Below are 23,988 nucleotides of genomic sequence, written 5' to 3' on the forward strand. Positions count from 1 at the left end.
TGGATTTTCACAATGCTTAAAAACTACTTATTGCTATTGTCTTTTAAATCTTTCTCCTCAATTAGCCATATCAAGAAATTCTTTTATTTGAGGAACTAAGCCAGGAAGCTTGCAAACAAGGACCAGAAAATGTGGTTACCGAAGATTTTGCTTGGGTTTTGGTAGGGGTGTTAACAGATGACTCGAGGTTTGAAAAAGGAAAGGGCCAAATTAATCTATGCATCATCTCCTCTGGATTACCAGAAGAACTCTGACTAGGGAATACAAAACAAAATCAGTTTGATGTCCAGCAGTTCCCCAGGAAGTTACACTGTTTTGGGACACTGAGCATCTCAGTTTTCATTTACTCTGAAGCATACATCTAATCAAACCAGGTGACACTACAGCATGTTCAAATTGCCTTTAGCAGGGTACATTTAATTTCAAGTCTCTCCACAGTTCAGCTAGGTTGTTTTTGGTGCTTAAACCATTACAATAAGTAACAGAACACAGATTACACAGTGACTAGTTTGTTAATAGTAATCCAGGTAATAAAATATCCACTGCATCTTGCTCAAAGCAGCATTTATTAAAGACAGCATCAAGATAAGTCAATGCATAATGAAGTTTCCATCCTACAAATATGTAAACAAGTTGACAGCAAGTTATTATTACAATATAAAAATTAAAGCTTACATTGCTTTTTTTAAAGCTACTATCTTCAGTCCAAATGTATATTCTCTGGTTTGTAGCATTTAAAAATACAAGTTCTTGGAAAATGTTAAAGTATTGCCTTTGCATATACATTTTTGTAGAAAAAGTACTTAAAAATACCAACTTCCCATTAATAAAAGCAACACCAAAAATAAAATACATTTTTGTCATGAACAGCACGTTGACTGCATCCAGCATTTTCTTCACCATTCTCTTTTACCAATTTATCCTCTATTTTAAAATTCATTATAGTTTGCAAAATGTCAGTTGGATGTTATTCAGTTACTTTCACACACCAAAGGAAATAGCAATATTGGCAATTACATTGCAATCAAAGTCCAGCCTAAGCTCACTTGCAGCTGAGGCCACCAATTTAATCCTCATCTCAGAGTGGGTATTTTAACAAGTACAGCAGGCTCTTGCTAAGAAAGCTGAGTCAGTTCAGATGTATTCTGGAAAGGCTTGAAACCTTGATATGATTTAAACAGAAATACATATTGTCTTTCAAAGCACTTTTAAACCCCAAGTCTTTGTTTGCCTACAGTCAAATCAGCAGTCCTCTTGGTGGCAGTCAGTCAGTTCTCAGGAAACACTTTGTTCAGAAGATTAGATAATTTGACATCAACTACATTTTACATTCCAAATCCAAAAAGAATGTTAAACATCGATTTTTAACATTTTTTTCAAGAGGTTTCCTGGCAAGAGCTAGACAGATGACTTCTGCAGTTGCTAAGGCAAAAAAAAGTTTGAAAATTCCCTGTAACCAAAGTTAAAAGACTGTAGTGTTTCAAAACCAAAGTAAACTAAATTCAACAAGGAGAGAGAACTATGTATCACTGGGATGAAAGCTAATCATGCCACTGTGCCCTGACAAACATCAGGCTTGTCATTGTGCCCTAACAATAAACAGTAAGAAGAAAAAATGATGATAATCCAGTGAACCAGTTTGAGGATGAATTCAAAGATCAAAATCAGGCTGGCAAGAAAATAATTTTACAGTTGGCTATTAGACTGAAGAAAACAGCTAGGAAAATATTGAAGGTTTGATCATATAAGACAGTTACCTGAAAGAACAGAAGTACATTGATATGCAAACAGCAATGAATATGAATAATACTGCCAGCTTTCCTAATTCCATGCACATTCCAGAAAGAGGAGGATTTATTTAGCCTTTATCACTACTGAGTTAGTAAGTTAAGTCTGCCAGAAGTTACAGCCTCAGGTACATAGAGACACACAGAGCAACTTCCTGACAGGAGTGTGGTAGAGCCTGAAACACTTCAATGATCTCTAGCCCTAGAAATGTGTTAAAAACATAAAAACAACTCCCAAAACAGGATCTACACGGACCTGTAACAGGAACTGTAATTCTGAAAAAATGGCTTACTCTACTCCTTCATGCAGGATTATGATTTGTACAAAGATGATAATTTTTTCCCATGCTTGCTGGTAAAACAAGCATGATTAGTTACAGCAAAATGTGGCAGCAAGTGCTCAACTCTACAGTAAGAGTTAGAGATTCCATGCCAGGCCCAGGTTAGTCTGCTATTCAGAGAGGGGTGAGATGCAAATACAAGAGCTTAGGGTTCCTTAATGTCTTACACACAGACAAACCTCAGGGAAACAGAGGAGAAGCACAAACATTCCTGGGGCAGAAGTCCCACACTCCAGGGGAGGTTGCTTTTGTGATCACTCCTTGCCCACAGCTCCTTAGAAAAGCAGAATAACAAGGTACAGTTTTGGTTAGGGGATGGGATTTCTGCACTGTGCTCCTTTGGAGAGAGCAGCCTTCCTGTCTTCTGGTATCAAACTGTGTTTCTGAGTGAAGTATTACAGGTTTTAGCCTTTTAATCACATGGGGCCTGCTGGGACTTCTCCCTAAAGCACTGAGGTTCCTCAGAGATGCTGAAGTGCTGTTGTATTCAAGCACAGCTTTGCACAGGGCTTGCAGACACTTCCCACAGCCAGGGAGGAACAACACCAACACAGACCAGCTGCATTTTTACCCACAGAACTCAAACCCTGGGTGAAGTGTGCAGAAAACTACTCTGAATGCTGCAGACCAGCAGTGAATTGCTATGGCTGTAAAAGAAAAAGAACTGCAGCAGGCCCAAGCCTCAGGAATATATTTAAAATCTCTGCTGGAGACATGCAGATGACTGTCAGTATCTGGGGAAAGGTTTAAGGATTGAAGTCAGAGATCCCAGGATAAGAGGAATCCATGCCATTTCCTCTTTGAGGGAAATAACACAGTCTGTCCCAAAGATAAATAATAAAATACTGTCTGCAAAAAGTGGGTGGCTCCTCCCTGAATCCACAGTACAAATATAGTCACACAGCAAACTAAAGTCAGCCTAATTCCCAGAACTGCAGAATATAGTACCAAAGGTGACCTAAAAAAGTAATTTTGACAAGTCACTGCATATTGAAAGACATTTCAAAATTAATCTTTGTGCAGATATGCCATGGGACTCTAGGTTATAAAATGACTGACTAAATCAACTAGACTTTTAGAAGAAGCTATTTATATGCAAATATTTTAGTAATAACTTCAGCAATAAAAGAAAGTACTACACCGGCCATTTTAGAATCCACATATGGTATGAAATATACACTCATACATGTTGTGAAGTACAGATATATATAAATATATTTGTTCTTAAAGCAATGTTGAGCAAAACTAAACCAGGGCCTGACTAAGCTATCATACATACCTTGATGATAGCATGACTTTAACACACAGCTCATGGGCTGATCAGATCCCTGAGGCGTATCACTGGAATTGCTACAAGTTTTACTTACCACAATTTTAACCAAAAACTGATTTAAATCATGTTACATCTCTTTAGATGGAGGAAGACAGACACAAACAAAACAACCCCACAAACAAAAAACCCCCAAAACCCCCCAAAAAAACCACACACAGAGACAAAACCCACACAGCCCTATAATACATAGAAAGGCACCTGATAATATTGTTAGTAGCAAATATCTACAGCATCCTAAGTGTACTTAAGGAATCAAGACAAATTTTAAAAAGATCATAAAATACAAGAATTTCTGGCATTCAAAATGTAACTCTAACCTATCTAGCAAGTCACTAAAATGACATGTGCAGTTGTAAATCATTAAGAGTGTGCAAAACTATACAGTTTTGCATAAAGTGCTATATGTACCCCCAGTTTGCTAAGCTTGGCAATATGATGCAAGATGATGATGTTAAGGATGTATCCCACCTTCCTTACCTTTCCTTTTTCAATCCCACTATCATCCACTGTCCTTTAAACTGTACATTTAAAAATTACACAAAGGCCTTTTCAGGAATTGAAGTTCAGAAAAATATTTCAAGTATATCTGTCTTTCAATGTAAACTTGGGGACAGTATGATTCAATTCTCACAAGCTCTAGATACTTAAATCTTCTGCTAATTCAACTGGAGTTGCAATTATTTCAATCTGTTCAATACCTCTGGCAAAAGAGTATTTCCTGTTCCTCATTTAACTCCTATTTAAGGAGTGCTGAAATTCATGCTGTAACTTGTCCAGATTTAAATCTAAACAATTCTAGAAAAACAGAGTAATACTTTATCTGATCATTTGGGTTCACAAAAACAAGTCCTACCATATCTGTTCATACAGACTCATTTTAGGAATTGTACACAGATCTTTAACACTTGAATTCAAGTTATTATAGTACAGCAGTTTCTCTTGCAGGCATTATGCAGTACACTTAAAAGTATACAGCAGGTCTCTTCTTCACTCTGTATTTCAGTGATCCATATCGTATCTGAGGAGAAAAATAAAATTATAACAGAGTTGAGTCACACCAAGCAGAAATATGATTCACCTGCCCACTAATCTTATTGTGCAAATGTCTTGCAGTGTGCTTTGGACACCCCAGTTTCACTAAAATAATCTGCCTGTGACTAAATGACAAAGTTTCGACAGAATTGGGCAAGAAGAATAAGTATCATCTGTTTTCCTGGAATGACCCAAAAGCTTCTATGAGACTCCACAGAGATTTATCCTGAAGTATCTCTAAATTTTGTGATGTATGCACATACAAAGTGCATTGAATGCTAACTAGGATCTTCTCTTTGTAGATCGCAGAGTCAGGCCGTGTGTCTATGGGAACTTAAAAATTCTGAATATTCTTTATCTATTGAACAGGAGATGTTTAAGTGTGCACAACATGCAAATGATAATATTGCTATCCATAACCCTTCCAAGGTGAGCACTCCTGAAACTGGGCTCAGTGGTGTCAGAATTAGCATTGCAAGCACAGAGTCTGTTTCATCTCCTCTCCCTTGCTCCTTGCTTAGTTCATTTCATTCATGTATTTCCCCTAAACACTGCAAACTACAAAAGCTCCAAACCTAGATATTGTCATATACTTCCTTCCCCATTTAGCATTCCAGAACTCAGTTATTGCTGACAACTTCTCAAGGATTAAAAATCAATTTCTGCACTATGAAAAATGCCAATATAGACTGAAGAAACAAACTCAATTAACCAGGATTACACTTGCCTCTTTACGGCCTTTAATCGTTTTCACAGATTTCATACTCTGAGTTCTTCGAAGGCCTCTCTGAGCAAACATTTCATCCTCTGAATGTGTCCCCTCCATCTCTTCATCTGTTTTATCATCTCCAGGATTTTTTTCCAGTGGAGTTTTGTAACCTTGAAAAAAAAATTATACAACAAGAAGTAGCTGTTAACTTTTTTATTTCTAAGAAAGCTGTGGTTTTCATCTTTACCACACATGATTTATCCTTTTAAATGATGTGCTCGTTTCAAAACAAAAACATCAACTCCACCACGAGCTTGGTGCTTCTAATTCTGCCACTTCATTCCACAGGTATGAAATGCAGTGACTCTTCAGTTGTCAAAACTGGAACCACAAGTCTGCTGACATCTTCTGCTTTACGCTGAACTGCAAAAACCTTAGTGGTCATCTTAAGAAGTACTGAAGATTTTTGGATACAATTCACATGAGAGGGAGATCACACTTAAACCTTTAAAGGTCCCTTCTAACACAAACCATTCCATGACTTTCATTCATAGGATCCTTCTTCATACTCTCATCCTCCTGCATTTTTAACACCAAAGCTCCTTTCACCTCGGTAACACACCCAAGTACTGTTAAGGGTTGATAACATCCTGCAAAACCAGGACCAAGATTATTACCTGAGACTCTCACTAGAGGGCACAAACTGCTTAAAAACACATCCTGAAAAGCTCCTTGGGGTCCAACTACCCCGAATCCCCATCACAGACCTATCACAAAGCTCCCCAATCCACTCTGGCTCCTTCCTCCACAAAACTCTCCTTTTATCCCAGAATCTACAGGCTGTAACACTCAGGAACACCTTTTAGACTCCAAACCAAACTTTATTAATGACCTGTGTACATTTCATCTTAAGCCAATGTTTTATTTAGGCTTAGCTAATTTTTTTTCTCAATGTTTTTTCCCTAGAAATTAGAATCACATAATCTATTCCACAGCTACTTAAGGCAGACATTCTGTCGTTCTCTTCTGCCATTTTAGAGGCAACACATCTCTGCTTCCAGTACAGCTTCAATTCGTCTTTTTCAACACAAAAGATTTCAATGACATCTGTTTCTCTGTTTCAGACTAGCAGTGTTTGCAGTGACACCAATACTTCTTATCTGTTTGTAACATGTGATGCATCAGCATCCCATCCACCTTTTCCACAGCACTCCCTTTTTCACTGCCAGCTCAGCACCATCCTATGATCCATGTCCTACAACTAGGCCTTTTCAACCAATTTGCAGAGAACTCCCAGCTCAGACCACAAAAAACAAGACCCTGCTAAGCACAGCAGAATATTGCTACACAGTGTTCCTAAATCTATGCGTACTTTTGATCTTTTTAAAGTTCCTAATGCTGCAGAAAATTCCAAGAAAACATGAGAGGTGTATGCTAGATATCAGACCAGGAGCAGAAACAATTAATTAATTCAACTAGCTGTAAGAAAGTTTTTTGACATTTGAGATTGAATCTCACAATCAGTGATTATTTATACAGTATAAACTGAAACATTTTTTTTAAAAATTAAATTCAGAGCATTTTCAAGCTATTTCAGCTAGGTAAGTAATGCTGTCTTACTGAGGAACAGACCCTGCAGAACAGCTGCAGTGGCATCATCTCTAGTGCAGCTCTTCATGAATTCTTGGCTTTCTCTGCAGCCAGCAGCTCCAGTTCACACTGCCCTGCACAGGATACCTTCTGGAAACAATGTGCAATTCAGCTTGGGTCCCTTCAGCTGGCCGTCTATTCCTTACAAACATCAAGGGCTACCACACTACCCATGGAATCCCTTGGACCCCACAAACACTACTCCTCCCCAAAACAGAGGGATAAGAAGTAATGACAGGCTTAGGTGAAAAGAAGTAGCCCAGACCTACTTCTTTTGTGGGAAATATCAGCTCCTTGACATCGTAGCCTTGCCATTTAAAAAGGTGTAGTTACCAGACTTCCAGCAAAACCTTCCTTCAAGCATGACAAGCTCAAAAGCAAAGTGATGATGACAATAACAGTACATGTAATACAATAATGAAATAATAGTATCTCTGAACAAAACCATATATTGGTGACCACACACCATCTTTGAAGTGCTGACTGGCATCAGTCCATTATGAAAACTTGATGCCTTTATTATTCCTATCATCATAAACAATTTTACATTTTGATCTATTACTACAACCCTGGTGAATTAATTTCTATTAATTTTCTATTTACTGAGCTTCCATATGTTTTCTTGTTTAACTTCTTGTACATTTGTCACAGAAACTCCACTTAATCACATAACGTTTGACTTCCAATTAACTTTTACTTTGATAATAAATTCTTGTTGCCAGTTGGCAAGGACAGGAGTAATGAATACAGTATGATTACACTGAGAGTGGCTGTGAGAAGAAAGTAATTCAGGAAGGATTTCTTAACTGTCATGATTTACTTTGCTTGAGTGTACTCTGCTTAAGCGTGCTAGAATTCTTTGAGGCCTTTTCCATTTAGAAATGGGGGGAATGCATTTCTGCTCTTCCACTTCTGCTTAGGGTGAACTGTTCTTTTAGGTAGGGAAGAAAAAAAGATACATACCTGAAGATTCACTTGTAGAGGCTCTGGTTTTCTTTTTAGCTTCTGGCAATGTCTGATAAGCTCTCTGTCCAACAGGCTCATCTCCTTGTATAGTAGTCAAATCGTGCATACTGAAACTTCTCAGTTTCTCAGTTATTGCACCTTGGCTCTGAAATACAACAACAGTTTCTTTGGAAACCAGGCAGAGGTTTAACTTGGCTGCTCAGCTTGGGTTAAGAAGTTTAAGCCCATGCTTCCTTGCTGCACAACAAAACCCATTGAACAGACACATGCAGTTGCTTTACATTTGTAAAGGTATTGCTTTTACCCACATTGCTCCCAGATGACAAAGTTACACAAGCTGGCAGCCTAATTACAAATGCTGCATTTCACTCCTTTCATCTGAGCAAATAAAGGCTGAGGGTAAGTGTTTAAAAGAAACACATATCAGAAATGTTCACTTCAAACACGGCAGTTCAAAGTGGCATGATAGTAACACTTCCATTTTAAGAGTACGGTTGAAGATAGTTTTCTGCTACTTTATATTTTATCCTCCACAAATCTGAATAACGTTAAGGAGAAAAGTGTTAAAAATACACTCTGTAACATTAACTCAAATAAGTTAGAGACAAACTGGCAGCACTGTAAAAGCAGCTCCAGTTGACAGAAACTTGAAACCACAAACCAGAGGTCTTGCCTGGACTCCAGGCTAGCAGGTCCTCTTCCTAATATAGCTTTACTGACATAATACCAACCCAAAACCTAACGCTACACAGGAGAATAGTTAATCACATATGAACATCAAGTATTCCTTCTCCAATTGTCTTTCCTTTTTTTCCATATGGAACATATGGAAGTTTCCCTGTTGGAAAGAAAGGTCATCCAGCAGCTCTTTCATCTTACATCAGATGTTATTATTAAAGCATTAAAGATTAATTTATTGCATAAGCAACTAAAATAAAAAGACCACAAGAACAAGTACTCAAAGCCATGTTAAAATAACATTTAATTCTTCCATCTCTGGCATAAGGCAAAAACGAACCATTTCAGGGAAAGGTTGACAAGCCCGTGCATGAATTCCACTTCAAGCAGGTGTTAAAGACTTGGCTTTTAAGTAAAATTCTTCATTTGACCAGCATGTTAGCTAGCAGGAGCAGAAACCTGGGTACAATTCCATACACCTTCCTCTGCAACAGCACCAGCAGCAGGCAATTCTGGCACTGCTGACCACAGCCATTTGTTCCCACTCTCATGACAACAACTGTTCTTGCAATCGGTAGACCAGCACACTGAATTAGTCCATGTTAAAAATAGCCATGTAAAGTGAAGAGACAGTTGAATTAAAGCTCCTTAAGTTTGTGTGGGTACCAAAAGGCAGGGAGAAAAGTGCCTGAAACCTAATATTAATTTTCTGATGACTAGTTATTAGTACAGCATATAAAATTTAGACAGTGGACAGTATTCTATTCAAGCACAACAAATCTATTATAATTCTCACCCCACCATTCATACATTGTCACCAATCAACAAAGAAAAGGTTTCTTGCGAGAGAAGTAGAAGCCTTAGCTTTTCTATCTCTTCCTACATATTTGTAGGATGACTCAGTTCTCACAAACTGAAGTACAGCTTGCCTTTGTGAGTTTAAATGCACTACAAACACTGCACACTGTCTGTATTAAAGATTGTAAAAATCCCAAAGTCAAATTTATTCCCCAAAATGGCTCATTTGAGGCAGGTCTCCAAAAGTCCCTCCTAAGGCAGGAAAAATCCTGCCCTTCCACTACTCCACTTCTTGCACTGAAAAGCATTTCAAGTAAACTACATCAGGAACCAGCTATGTCTGAGACCTTTATCAGCTGCTAGGACATGGAGAAGAGAACTGCAGAAAGAACTGCCTCTTTTGACAAGTAATAGTTTACAGTAAATATATTACCCTGCTGTAAGATACAAGACTGTTCATCAGACTGTGTCCAATGCTGAAAGAGGTCGAACAGGACTCAAGTCTCACTCACTGAACCCTGGTGAGTATATAAAATGGACCTAGTTGGTTCTCAGCAGAATCCATACAAATTCAGCACAATTCCACTCACCAAGAGTGAACAGAGTCTACTTAAAATAGTGACAGAAGCTGGTTTTGGCCAGCAGCAGAAGTACAGAAAGACACACTTGTTTAACAGCTGCCCAGCAGGTTCATTCATCATGTGATCTACTACAAAAAGACATTTGGAAATTGTATAGAATAATGCAATTAAGATTATAACAAGTAACATACCAAGAATTCACATTACAAGCCTATATTTCTTATTCCACTGTAGATAGAGGACTAGATCCAAGCTAGGAACATTCGGCCCTATTTTCCAGTGCAGCTTTTGGATACAGAATTTTGTTTTTCAAAGGAGGAAAAAAAGTCAAGTATGTGCCGTAAAATAACATTGTGCCCCTAACCAAACTGCACGGTTGAGCTGGGGCTCCTGTGGAGCACTGCCTCATTCAGGGAGGACGTCAGGGATTTATACAATGGGCCCTTCATTCCAAAACTACTTGCCAAGATGGAAAGTTTTACTCAAGTTACACACAGAAAACATTGAGAAGTTTGAAGGGATATATACACAAATAAAGATGCAGTACACATGCCTGGGAGTCACAGTAGGAATGGGGGTTGCACAAGCACTGCTGTGCTGGACAGTCCCCATCACACATTGCACCAATCCTATGCAGCTACTCCCTTCAGGGCCCCCAGTCCCTGTCCCACCCCTGGGAACATCCAGTCTAGCCAAATCAAGATTGATTTCTACTTGAACTCCACTGCACAGACTGAAGGACAAACTTCAAGGTGTTCTGTGGGAGTGTGCATAGCACGGTGCTCACACTGCATTTAAGATTCTTCCACCCCCATGCCCAAAAGCAGCAGTTAATTGCTTTCTGCTGAAACAAAGCATTCTGTGTAGATCTGGATTACTATCAGCTCAGGATGAAAGTCTGGCTGAAAAATATTAAATTCCTTCCTACTGCAGGAAATGTGAGATTAAATACCCTTTACAGCAAGAAATGTGAGAGTAACATTCACATTTAGAATAATGCTTTAAGAGCTTTAATATTCTGTTTGAAAGGTCAAAGAGTTACAGCTTGAAAGCAACATGTTTGCCCTAAAAGCAGAGTAATTCAGGTGTAGGTGGAGCTGAAGATGATCTCCTGCTTCCACTCCCCTCCCATGGATGTGGCAGCAGACAACACCTCTCCCCAGATACTCACACCCCAAGATGCTGCTCAGGAGAAGATGGCAGAGCAGTTACCACTGATGGCCCATTACATCAACAGTGCCTGCCAGTAAGGAAGGAACACACCAGGCTGCACTCAGCCCAGAGGCTGGTACCTAAATTACAGCCCAAAAGATCGAGACACATACATTTACAATTACAGTGCCAGGGGATAGAGAAAATAAATCACATAACTTCAGCACTAAAATTTCTATGTAGGCAAACACTGAAGAGAGATGAACTGTCAAGTCTGTGTGTTGAATTAAACAAAATGCAAGTCTTAAAGAATGATTTTTCTTCATTATTCAATAGCATTTCCTAAAACATACAAAACGTTTTTTGGAGTTGCATTAGCAGTAACCAATGTGAAACACCAATTAAAGTTGTAATATGTTTCTAAATCAATTCTTTGAAATAAATAAAGCCCATTTAAGGGTCTCCTTTCAAGACTACTCAGCCTCTAGTAAGCTATTAGCATGCAGTCTCATCAGCTGACCCTCATATATGAAATGCCATTTTCTATTCTGTTATTGAGCACGTACTTTTATGGAAGTGGCTGTAAACAAACCCCACACTGTGTGCCTCAGGGACTCTGCTGTTCAATGGCACTTGCACCCCTCAGGGGGCAGGATCACTGACTGGAGCTGCCTGCCTTCCTTGGACGAGTTCCCAATGCACCAGGCAGCATGCAGCACCCACGTTCTCAGCTGTTCTCTCCCTGATCCCATCCAAGCTGACAGGGAATGACTCCTGTTCCCTCTCAGCCTGCCCAGGGACTGCTGTCCCGTGAATGACCCCTGCAGCATGCCAGGCAGCCCAGCAGGGAGGAGGATGACAGCACTACTGCTCCCCAGAGAGATCCTGGCTGTGCGCCACAGCTGGCTGCAAGACGGCTCCTTCCTCTGCCATGCCCTGAGTGGGGATAAAGGGGAGGTTGAGCAAGGCCAGGAGAATAACACTCCATCAGCAAAAAGGCAGCAGATTCAGGATGACCAGCAGGCATTCAGAAAACACAGCCCTGTGATGGTGTTCACAGGGGTCTTAGGATGAGGCAAGAGACGAAGATCTGACTCCATGTTTCAGAAGGCTTGAATTATTTTATGACATATATTCCAATAAAACTATATTAAAAGAATAGAAGAAAGGATTTCATCAGAAAGCTGGCTAAGAATAGAAAAAGAATGATAACAAAGGCTTGAGACTGACCAAGACAGTCTGGCCAGCCAGACTGTGATTGGCCATTAATTAGTAACAACCACATGAGACCAATCACAGATCCACCTGTTGCATTCCACAGCAGCAGATAATCATTGTTTACATTTTGTTCCTGAGGCCTCTCAGCCTCTCAGGAGAAAAAATCCTAAGGATTTTTCATAAAACATGTCTGAGACACAGCCCTCAAAACATACTATCACCACCAGCAGCACTTTACAAATTAACACTATTTGTGTGACCTCATAAGGAGGGACAGAACATTTCACAGCTTAAGTAGCAGTCCCCCTGCTCAGAGTGATAAAGACACCAGGTTTCACTAGTAGCTCAAGAAATCTGAATTCATGGATTGGCAGAAATTGAAACATAGAGGTAACCATCATCTCAAAAGACCTGAAAAGCAGATGCATCAAAGTATGAGATATATTGTTGGAACTTAAGTGTTGTGGATATAATTTCCCCAAATCCATAAACTACCGAGCATTGAGGCATCTTGTTTCTCATTCTTTTACTAATAAAAATTTCCTTCAGTATAAAGAAAAAATTTTAACGCAGACTATCTTTCATCTCTTAATCTCCCAAAATCAGGATTTTACAAAGATTTGTTTTCTGACATGCTAATTTAACACAATTTATTTTGCTAATGTATGCTATTTAGCAGGTTTTGAAAACACTACACTTTATATGAACAGTGGCTAACTACTATCAGCTAAAAATATCAGTATGAGAATGCAAGCTATAAGCCACTGTTCCTGCCAAATATATTTAAATTTAACTATAGGGAAGGGGGTTTAAATCTATGTCAAATTTCAGCAGACTGACCTGGCTGGCTGCTCCAACCTCCCTAACAGAGCCAACAAGCCTTTTAATGGTAATCCCCTATTCCTCTGACAACCCTTGAAGAAAATCACTCTCTCCCACATTTGATATTCAAAATATTTCAGCAAGTTTCCAAGCCATTTTAACACCCTCCTAAAGTCAGCATAAGCACTTTTCTTGGACATTTTAATGTCTTTTGACATAGGTTTAACCTTACACACATGTTTAGCCTCTCCCCCTCTCCTAACTTGAGATCTGCTAGGTCAGAATAAGCATGTGTGCTCTATTAAAAAAAAAGGGTAAAAAAAAAAAGAATAGTGATGAAAGTGTGCCCTCTTTCCCATCAAGACTGATCTCACTACTACAGTTCTGTTCCTGAAATCCTATAGCATGCTCCACCAGCTCCTGGTGAAGGGATAATCTTTTCACCTGCTGGAGGCAGCAGTCAACTCTTGAAAAACAGGGAACAAAATCAAGAACACATGCATTGTGTCCATTTGCTTGCAAGGAGCAGGCACGCTCAGCATTTTGGAATGACAAACCCAAGAGGCTTAACGTGCCAAAATAAAGATTTTTTTTCAGTGAGTCTCCTCTTTCATGCTGTTAAAAAATCATGCCTATTTTAGGTCTATGGTATTGTGGTGGTTGTTTTTCCCAAGCATCTGATCTGCACTGAACTAATTCTGTACAAATATTCATGAGCATGTTTAACAAGTTTTAACAAACAGAGCAGGCATCTTGCCAGTCACAGCTGAATAGCAATGAAATCTAAACACAGACATTTCAGAAAAAGTTATTCATTATTTCAGAAGAAAGTGGGAGGAGATACTGGTGTTACTTATTTTACAATATTTCTGTTACACCCTAAAAATTAACAAGGAAATATCCAACCACAGCCAAACATAAGGAGCACACACAAAGCATAAGAATCCTTACAGGTGCTTATTGTAATAAATTTGTAATACAAAGGATTTGCATTTTAGCAATTAAACTATTTCTCCCAGTAGAGCACTTTAGGTGTTTGTTTGTTGGGTTTGTTTGGTTTATTAAAATAAGCTATTTTCACTCTGGATACTTTCATTCCTTTGGAGGTGCACTCTATCACATTCTAAATTATTTCATGTCTGAAGGCAATATTAAGAATTTGAATAACAAAAAGACACAGTGATCAAATTTAATCACTTCCTCAGTATTTTAGTCTCATTATGACCATATTTAAAAACAAAAAGTCATAATGCTACCACCCACAGGTATCTTTAAAAAGAGAGAAAATGAACAAACAAGATACGCATGACTACTTTTCCAAAGCTTTTTGAGGTAGCATGTGAAAATGTAATTTTTAGGAATGTCTTTCATTTATAATGCAGGAAGTTCACATAGAAGCCCAGACATTTAAGCTAAATGCCAGCTGTACATACTCAACTTTGACAGCCAGGGATCTTTACACTGTCTTCTGTTATCTACTGACAGTGTTCAGGTTTTCAGTGCTGTTACTATGAGTACAATGGTTCCATTTATTCCCAGAAAGAAATTAATCCTGATTGCCTTAAATCTGATTTCACTTGGACATACACCTTTTCATCTTTTTTTGTTTGTTTGTTTTGTTTAAATTACTATTAGGTAGGATACACATTGTCTGAAGTATATTCCTTGCAGTGGTGCACAAACTGCTTAGAATCTGACATATAAGCTTATATTTTGTCTTTCTACACCCAGAGCTCTCTGAAATACTGAGGGTGATGAGTTTTGTAGGAAGATAATCTGAGAAAAACAACAGACTACTCCATAATTTAATGGAAAACACATAACAAAGCAAGTGTATGCTAAATAGGCAGGCTTATGCTTAGTATATTAATTTAATAATTCACCCAACAAGTTGCAAACAGGTTAATTGTGTCAAGAGAATTTTTAACCATGGTAGTCGTCTTTCATGCCTTAATTCATATGTGGCATTACCTCAGGTTGATTGGAGAAAAACAGCAGAAAAGCCCGAAATCCTTTAAAAAGTTTGTTTATCAACAAGAAAGCACAACAGAGACAGAAAAGAAACAATGGTCACCTTTATTAAAAGCCTGCACAGAAAACTGAATGGTACCTTTTGAATTAGAGTAAACTGATCTGATCATCCAAGAAATAACTACAAACCATTTTAAACAAACAAAACAACACACACAGTATGAGGAGGAGAGGGCTGCAAGCCTTTAATTGCATCCCAGGTTTTTAGTACGCTTGCAGAATTTACCTTTTTTATGTAAGATGACAGATCCTCAGTACAATTGCACTGTTCTATATCAAACTCAAAAGCAATTAATGCAAGCAGAAGCTTACCTTTACAGCCGCTGTCACTGCAGCAGTTGCTGCCAAATTCAACCCTTGCCTTCCAAAATTCACCATGGTCTCATAGCCTCTTTCTTTGGCTTGGACTATGTACTCATCGATCTCCTAAAAGAAAAACATATTGAAATTTTAGAAGGCTGCTCATAAGAGAGCAAAATTACTCCACAGTATTATTCTTCCATCAGTAAAGGAAGACAAGAAATACTTAAGAAAATATTTAATGGGATATATCTTTATATTCAGGTGTTTCCTTCATTACAATTCTCTCATTTAAAAATGGATTATATGTGGTCAAAGAAGAAGATAAAATAGATCACTTTTGTACAGCTCAGAAACATTGCAACAAGTTCCTTAGAGAGAGTAAGTTTAACTTGTTGGACAGAAGCTTTCCAAGAAATAACATCATCTAACATGAGGAAGTCAGAGAGCTCCCTGCAAAGGTAGAGCTGACTTACAAAGAGCTTCCAAAGCCACAGCTTTGAAATAGTTACACACCAAGGACAATACATTTATCTCCAGCTCTGGTTAATGCCTGGAGGTGAAGATAAAAGTCTGCAAGGTGCTTCCCCACAGCTTGGAGACTACAGGGAAGCATCTCCTCACCTTCCAAAGTTGCAAATTGTTCCTAGCACAACCTTCAGAAGGTCAAGACGACCTTACTGTTCCTATCGTGGCAATCTTGTCAGCTACTTCTTTGCCTAATAAAGGCCAAGTCTAGCCTTATGAACTGACCTTTACAAATGCTATTTTCTATAGTGTGAGGTTTCTCAGTGCTTGTGTTCACATCTTTGCTAATTGCTCTTTCCACACATCCAAACAGGATGCTGAAAAAGAGCTAAGCAGAGCTGTGTCCCTGTCATACTTGGACTAAAGCAAACCATTTTCTAGCTATTTCTATGTTTGGGTATTTACTATGGCAGACTGGTCTATCCTTAAAACTCAGTAACAAGTCTCTCCTCTTATCTTGTCAGTTTGCAAACCAAAAAAAGTCAACGATGTCAATCATCCTAAGAAGTGTTATTACTAGTTTATGCTAGTAGAAAAAAATGTTAACATCAACAGCTTTTAGTAAAGCTGTGTTCATGCTTCTGTGCAGAGAGTACTGTACACGTGCTTGCAGTACTACTGCAAGCATTCCTACTTTTACACGGGGAGTATTATTAATTGTTGGCTTTTTTGGGTTTGGATTGAAGGTACTTGAGATAGCAATTTGTGTTTGGACCTAAGTGTTTATTATTTCTTATTAGTAAAACAGCTTCATTATTGTGACTTTGGCAGCTTTTCCTTAGCAGGCACAAAATGGTTAAGAACTTTTTGGTAGGAGGTCTTTTAAGACAAAACAATCTAATTAAGAATTGACACTTTGATTATTTTCTCTTTTAAGTCAGTAACTGATCCTAAAGAGCCTGCAACGTAGATTTTGCCAAATTACAAATGCTCCTCAAACCTATGAAGAGAAGGAAGAAGAAACATGGACAAGAAACCCAGGATGACACCCTATGCCCTCCATCTTGCTTCCATCCACAACACACTAAAAAATCTAAAACCTAAATTTCTCACCAAGTGATAACACCTATACTACTCTGTATAATCTATTTCACACTTTTGTGGATTCTAGTTTATCTTGAAGTCTAGGAAACTTTCTCCATGGATGAGGGTCAAAGTCAGTGCTCCCCTGGGGGTCAGGGCACCCCAGAGCAGACAGAGAAATACTCCTGGTGCCCTGGGTTTCCAAGCTGCATCACTGCCACTCCACTGGGCTCCTCAGAGTGCCTCAAGCAGAGCAGGGAACACCAAACTCATGGCAAAAGGAAGCAGGACCTTGTCTGCTCAGACGAGTTAAACAGAAGCACAGACATGGACAGTCACATGCACTTGCTTCTGCTAGTCCAAATTCATGCTGCCAGGCAAGACACTAACAAGCTGCTCTGCTTTTGTAGTGTATCTAGCAACAGCTTTTATTTCAGCATATGGTGTTTCCATATTAGGCATTAAAAATCTGAGAAGTAATTTCTTACCCTTTCTTTAGAAGAAAGCAGTGGGTGGAGGAATTTTCTGTAGATTAAACTTGCCCCTCTAGTATATGGGGAAAGGAGCCAGATGACAAAAGCTATCTTCAGTTCATAGTACAGTGGAAACCTACAGACAAGTTAAAGGTTGCACAAAATCAACAACTGCAGTAAGAAAATGCACAGTAATTAATCATTATAAAGAGATATTAAAACAAACACAATTATATTAGCATATAGGATTCTTCAAATAGAAGTTACACTAGACAAAAATTAAATGAGTTATGGATTTATGGACTACTGTCATTTAAAAAATGACAACAGATAATATACTTGCTTTTCATTATACATTGCTGCACAGAGAAATTCTAGGCCATCCTTTTAAAAGTTCCATTCCCCTGTTCAGGTTCTACAGTGAAGCTGGAAATGTTACAGTCCCTAATTCAAGTGATAGTGTACAGCAAACTTAAAAATAGATGCTGTTCACCTATGCACCAAGATAATTTCCTGTGAAAAGGGCTATTCAACAAGCACAACTTCTTTACACAAAATAAATCAGTACAAATCAAAAAACATCAAAAACAAATATAGTTTCCTCTAGACTTCATCAAAGGCAGGGTCTTACCAAGAGACTGTTAGGTCAGTTATTGTTTCAGTCACTGTATAAAGAGCAAACACAATCCAGTACATCATCCAGCGAACCTGGAAATTAAAATACCATCTTCACTAAGAGCTTGGATTTCACCTTTACACATAACACACTGTACACTGTACAGTGTGTTCAGAGTTGTCAAAGCAAGACATTCAACAGTAGTTTGTTTCATAACAGTTGAGAGACACTCATTTTTCTGGAGCATTTGCTCAAATTTGGTTGCCTAAGCTGATTACATCTTTCAGAATAAATATTGCAGAAATAGTTCCCATGCATTTATCTTCCCTAAGCTATCAGATGCCAAATGCAATGTACTTTGAAAATGGGTCACTGCAAACCATCACTGGTTATTCGTACAAAATGAACATCCACATGTTCTTTAAATTCCTAGGAAAAAAAAATCTGCAACAACACAACACCACTTAAAAACAAACAAAAAGCCAAACAAACCAAACCAGCAAAGAATAAAACAAAACCACCACAATTGTTAGAGACTAGTTTGAGCCCTAAATTCATGGTGCTTTCTTTCGAAGGGAGGATACATATACACACACACCTTCCCACAGAGGATGTGGCTCAGATTTAATCTTCACTTTTAAAACAATCTTTTTTGAAGTGGATTTAAATAACTACTCAAAACGCAATGATACACTGCTGCCTATTTCATGGATGTGAATTATAGTTTAAAACCACTTCCTCTGTCAGAACCTGAGACCCATTTATCTTAAATGCTTTTCAGTGTTTCAGTCTGAAAAGAAACTCAGTCATGTGATAACATTCTTCACTTCAGTCTCTCAGAAGATTTAGATATTTTAGGCTTGAATAAACGAAGACAAATGTACACAGCAGCTAAGTCATTGCTGACAGGCCATGTGACATTTAGACTGGTGACCCTTCCATGAACCTGAGTCAACACCTGAATGAAAACAAAATTAAATCCAACCTTGCCCCATCAGCTTAAGCATAATGCAATGCAATTTTTAAGATGCTACACAAGACTGTATTTTTCCCCAAAATTATTTAGCCAGGCTGTACTTTCTTTAATCAACACCTGTTTACCCAATCAAGAACAACAGTGGAAGTGGAATTTCTCCTGGGCTGTCAGGAACAGTAAAAAAGCCCTGCAGAAGGGCATATGAGATGTGCCAGGAGTCCTGCTGAGGACTGGGCAAAGATTCTATAAAACACAAATGATATTCTAGTACAACTAATGCAGTAGGTACCACAAGTATCCTTGACAAATGAACCTGAGCGACTTAGAGGGGTTTTCATACCAGGAAAAAAGAAAAAAAGGACATTAAAAATGGAAGGTCAGATTTCACACTACCCAGAACACTGTCATCTACTTCAAGTAACAGAAGCTTTGACTGAGTTTTATTTTTCATGTTAAAAGAGTGATTACACATTTGTTTCATTGAGGGTTTTTTCCCTAGCATCCAAGTGTTAAGCTCATCTTTGTTGGCTCTGTCAGAAGCACATTCTTTCAGATCAGGATTTTGAAGCCAGGATTTAAAAGGCTGGTCTGTTCAGACTTATAAACTACATTTCAGATGCTTATTTCAAGTACTTTGGTGCAACACAGTGAAAAAAAGGTCTCAAATATCTTAGTCAACTCCATTAAACCAGGGTAATTACAAGAACAAATAAATCTCAAAGGCAAACAGATTCTAATTTTTAGAACTGAATTCCATAAGTCTTTTAAATTACCATAGTCAGCTCAACACTTGATCCCCCAGACATAATCTTTGATCAGTTTGCTGCATCATGACCTACACAACAAGTCAAGATGGCTATTCTTTTTGTTTGGTTGGTTTTTAGTGGTGGAAGTAGTGGCTGACTAAAATATTTTAGTGTTTAAACGCTCAAAGTTCAGCAACACAGATGGCTCCTGAGCCACACAAAACCCTGGAAAGGAAGTTGTGCTTGGGCCATAGTGTGAGTGGCAGCAGACCTGTGCCATTTGGAAAGCTGCATTTAAACCTAAACCCTTTACTGTGAAAGAAAATTTTCCCAGCTGGGAAAATGGCAGCAATGGATCATCCCTAAGACCTATCTGGACAGTCAGCCCAACCAGCAATGAAATGATAATTCACTGATGAATCATTGTCATGCCCTGCTAATGAAAACGTCACTGGGATGGTTCTTATTCATCTTGATCCCATGAATACTTTGTATGTGACTGCAAGTTCTGGGACTGTTCAAAGACCACAGGTTCACACTAAAAGAACTGAAAAAATATAACTCCAGGTCCTACTAGCAGGGGTCCTGTGTAAGGATGCCCAAGAAAGACAGGTCATAGCTAATTGGACAACTGAGGTGAGGAAAATATCTCAGCATTCTAAAATATTCCTTCTCTTTTTCTAGAAAACATAGTGCAAGAAGCAATGGTAACCTCTTAAAGTGATTTCCTTTATTTAGGTTGGAAACTGCTATGCCCTACTTAGCCTGTGGATCAGTTTTGAACGAGCAGGGAAGAAAAGCAGATTATAAATTCCTTGCATTATAGACTTTCCTGACAGAGTAATACAAGCATGAGACAGAGAAAATTCTCCTCTCAGTTGTGGTGATTTTTTTCTCCCATGAGTTCAACTCTGGCAGGCACCAGTTCTATCTCACAAATGAGCTCCAATCACTTTGTACACAGAAATCAGAAGAAGTACAAATATCATCTCCTTTGAGGCCTTGACAGGGTGATGAGGCTAAATTAAGACATTCAAAGGGAGGAACAACAGTTACCACAGTTTACAACTACAACCAGGTACAAAGTGGAGACATCACACATCAGACAACTGCCCTAGGTCACACCTATGGCTGCTGAGTTAAGAGGAACTGCTGGCCCTGACCCCACCCTGAGCCGGGCAGCCGAGTTAAGGCCGGGATTCAGGACAGGTTACTTGCTGAAATCAAGCCAGGCTGTCTCTTAAAACAGGGAAGTAGCACAGTGACTAAAGCTCCTTGTGACTGCAACTGGTTACCATTCTCATGATTATCTCATTGCTCACACTGACAAGTCAATAATTTAATAGCTTAATTAAAAACTGAAGTAACTATAATTGTGTTTTTCTCAATCTTTCTCTTCTGTCTGTTCTGCTTCTTTTCTCCACACCACCTTAACCAAATCTTTTCCTTCCCTGGTTACATTTTTTCTCCTCTTTTAGGAAAAACAGATTAACAAGAACTAACCAACCTTTTTTTAGGTAGATTTTGAGTCCCCTATTGAGCTCCATACAATGATATTAAGTTGCTGCTCCTCTTCTAGTGGTCACTGAATCAGTTTGTCAATACTTACACTTGAGGTGTTGGCAGAATTAGGAAGCTTTCATTCTATCCCCTGCCCAAAAGTGCATTATTTCTTGTACTTTGCTGAAATGGAACCAAGACTTTAAGGTTTACATTAAAAAAAATCTACATACAGCATAGTGTGTTGAACATGTTTCAGCATAAAACTATGTAAAGTATGAGATAACTTTAGCCCTCCAACCAAAATCAGAGCATTGCCATGAGGGTCACACAAGTGTTGCACCTAACTGTAAGACAGTCAATTCAAGCTTTCACGTGATTTATTACACAATGAAAATGTCACAGATCTATATCAGCAGAGGTGTGTAATTAAGCAATTAAAAGCAATGAGACTCACATATTCCTTCACATTTTTTGTCTTCACAGCTTTGTATGAGTAGTATGCAGGGTACAGCATCCCAAACACCAGCCTATTGGAAAACAGAGAGAGCCTTCAGGATCTGTTACACACTATGTGACAAAACAGTGACAACACATCATTAAAACAATGCAGCCAACTTAACATAAAAAATCCTGCTCTCTAGCATTAAAAAAAATAAATAAAATCACTGTTATATGTTCCTCAGAGGAAGTTTCATGATAGGCAAAACTAGAACAACATGAATGGAAAAGGGTGGATGTCCTATAGACAACAAACTGTTTTGTAAGACTGTTTCTAATAGATAATGTAAAACCAGTTGTTCTGGTTCTTTTACAAGTAAAACCAGTCCTGCAGCCTGTCCACACCAGAAGATAGTGCTGGCAGTGCTAGCACACTTGAAAAGCCTCTGAACCTATCAGTAGTCCATCACAATCATCTACTTTTATCAGATTATCAGAAGTTTCTTTCCAAAAGAATATTAAGACAACATTGACCTAGAACATTTCATCTCCTTTTGCTAGAACTGTGCAACAGCAATATTTAGAAATGGAGGAAAAGTGGGAATTAATTGAATTGATTTTTGTCCCTGTGGAAAACTCAGTAGCACACCAGCTCTAATGTCTCTCACCTTCCTTTGTTCTGGCTGAAATTATAACTATTAAGTATCAGAGATAAGAAAAGCCTTTGTTCATCCTTTAACCCATAAAATAAGACTTTATAAGGGCAGAAATTATTTGTTCAAAGAGAAGATATAAAAGAGGTTCCTGAACACCATAACCACCACCAACTGTCTGACATGCATAACAACCCCACCAGTTACTGGTCATCTGTGCACCTCCCCATAATTCTAAAAACAGCATTCCAAAGTTACATGAGCAGGCTACTAATAGTTATTTAAGTAAGTGTCTTGCAATGAAGCATATGAAAGGGAAACAGCTTGAGTCTTTGACTTTACAGATTTTTCAGCTACACCTTTCCACTCACTCTACTGTCACGTAGCATCACTTCTATAAGAAAAAAAACCAATGTATTTTTAAATTTAAACAGCATTTTATCCTCTGAACATAGCATTCTTGAGCTGCTATAAATATGAACTGGGACAAAACAGAATTTTAAGAACACTTCTTCAGAAACAACTGATCTTAAGCAGAAAGCTTGTTACAGCAACAGTAAAACAAATCATAAAACTAAGGACGACCTCAAGTTAAATAAAAACACTACCATAAGAAATACAATAAAGGTAGCTAGTTTTTCCCATCTAGAAAAACCTGTTACTCAATATTAGTCAAATCAGGAGTTGAAAAAATACCTATTTGAGTAATCACTTTTAAAGAATTTTTCTGGAAATCACTTTAAAACAACAGAGTGCAGCAGTTAACACCACAATATATCATTATTATAGTATTCTAAAATGTTGTTACTATTTTATTATATATACACCAATATATAATAATTTAGTAGTGTTTTCAATACTGTTGTAAAATGGAAGTGTTAGAAAAACTTCTGTTTGTTCACTAGAAGTGGGTAGATAGGATTAAAACAAAACATTAGCACATTTAGTAATGATAGGAACAAGTACCATAAAGTTTTTATCTCCTTACAGCCAGAGCTGACATTCAAAGTGTGGCATGATGCTGCTGCCAACTCCAGCACCATCTTCTTCACCTAGGAAAAGTCCTCTGACTTTAGTTAAACCTACCAGGCAATTTTACGGCCAAAAGCCAACTTGTCAACAGTGAGCGTAGCTGAAGGCCAGCAAATTCCCTTTTACCTTGCATCCATGCATGATGGATCAGTACAGCAGCAAAAGAGATCACTGGAGCTGAGTGAGGCAGAAACAGCCAGAGAGGAACAGCAGGGAGCCTGGGCACACAGATGGCTACAGAAACCCCACATGTTCCACTCCTTTTCCTCTCTGGATCCATACCTCCCAAGAGCTCAAAGCTGTCAGCAACACCTACTGCTACACATTAGAGGCCTATCCATCCTCTGATATTTCTACAGAAACCATACAACTACTTTAAAGATGTTCCCAATTATTCTATGGCTTTTCAAATTTAAAAGCTCAAGTGTTATTTTTTCAAGTGTGGTTTGTATTTCACACTGAGCATCAGCACACTGCACCAATGGAGCAGACAAAAACAAAGGCAGTTTCCACAGATGGAAACAGATTTCAGCTGAGTGTGACGTCATTTACTTTATATTATTAGCAGATACATGGATAATCCTGCTTACCAATGTAATTTC

At 38.4% G+C, this 23,988-nt stretch overlaps 1 protein-coding gene across 1 annotated transcript in view; it reads right to left on the reverse strand.

The window, feature by feature from the left end:
* Positions 1–547: 547 nt before the first annotated feature.
* Positions 548–23,988, reverse strand: part of REEP3 (receptor accessory protein 3) — a 37,604-nt gene continuing 14,163 nt past the window's right edge. Inside the window, exons 2-8 of the mRNA XM_030951103.1 lie at positions 21,718–21,790; positions 18,054–18,130; positions 17,438–17,558; positions 15,411–15,524; positions 7,816–7,963; positions 5,221–5,372; positions 548–4,479 (exon numbers count right to left, since the gene is read on the reverse strand). Coding sequence (XP_030806963.1) covers positions 4,423–4,479; positions 5,221–5,372; positions 7,816–7,963; positions 15,411–15,524; positions 17,438–17,558; positions 18,054–18,130; positions 21,718–21,790 — 742 coding nt within the window. The 3' untranslated portion in view covers positions 548–4,422. The remainder of the gene's footprint in view (positions 4,480–5,220; positions 5,373–7,815; positions 7,964–15,410; positions 15,525–17,437; positions 17,559–18,053; positions 18,131–21,717; positions 21,791–23,988) is intronic.

The sequence above is a fragment of the Camarhynchus parvulus genome, chromosome 6 (assembly GCF_901933205.1).
Source record: "Camarhynchus parvulus chromosome 6, STF_HiC, whole genome shotgun sequence".
In the NCBI taxonomy this organism is placed as follows: domain Eukaryota; kingdom Metazoa; phylum Chordata; class Aves; order Passeriformes; family Thraupidae; genus Camarhynchus; species Camarhynchus parvulus.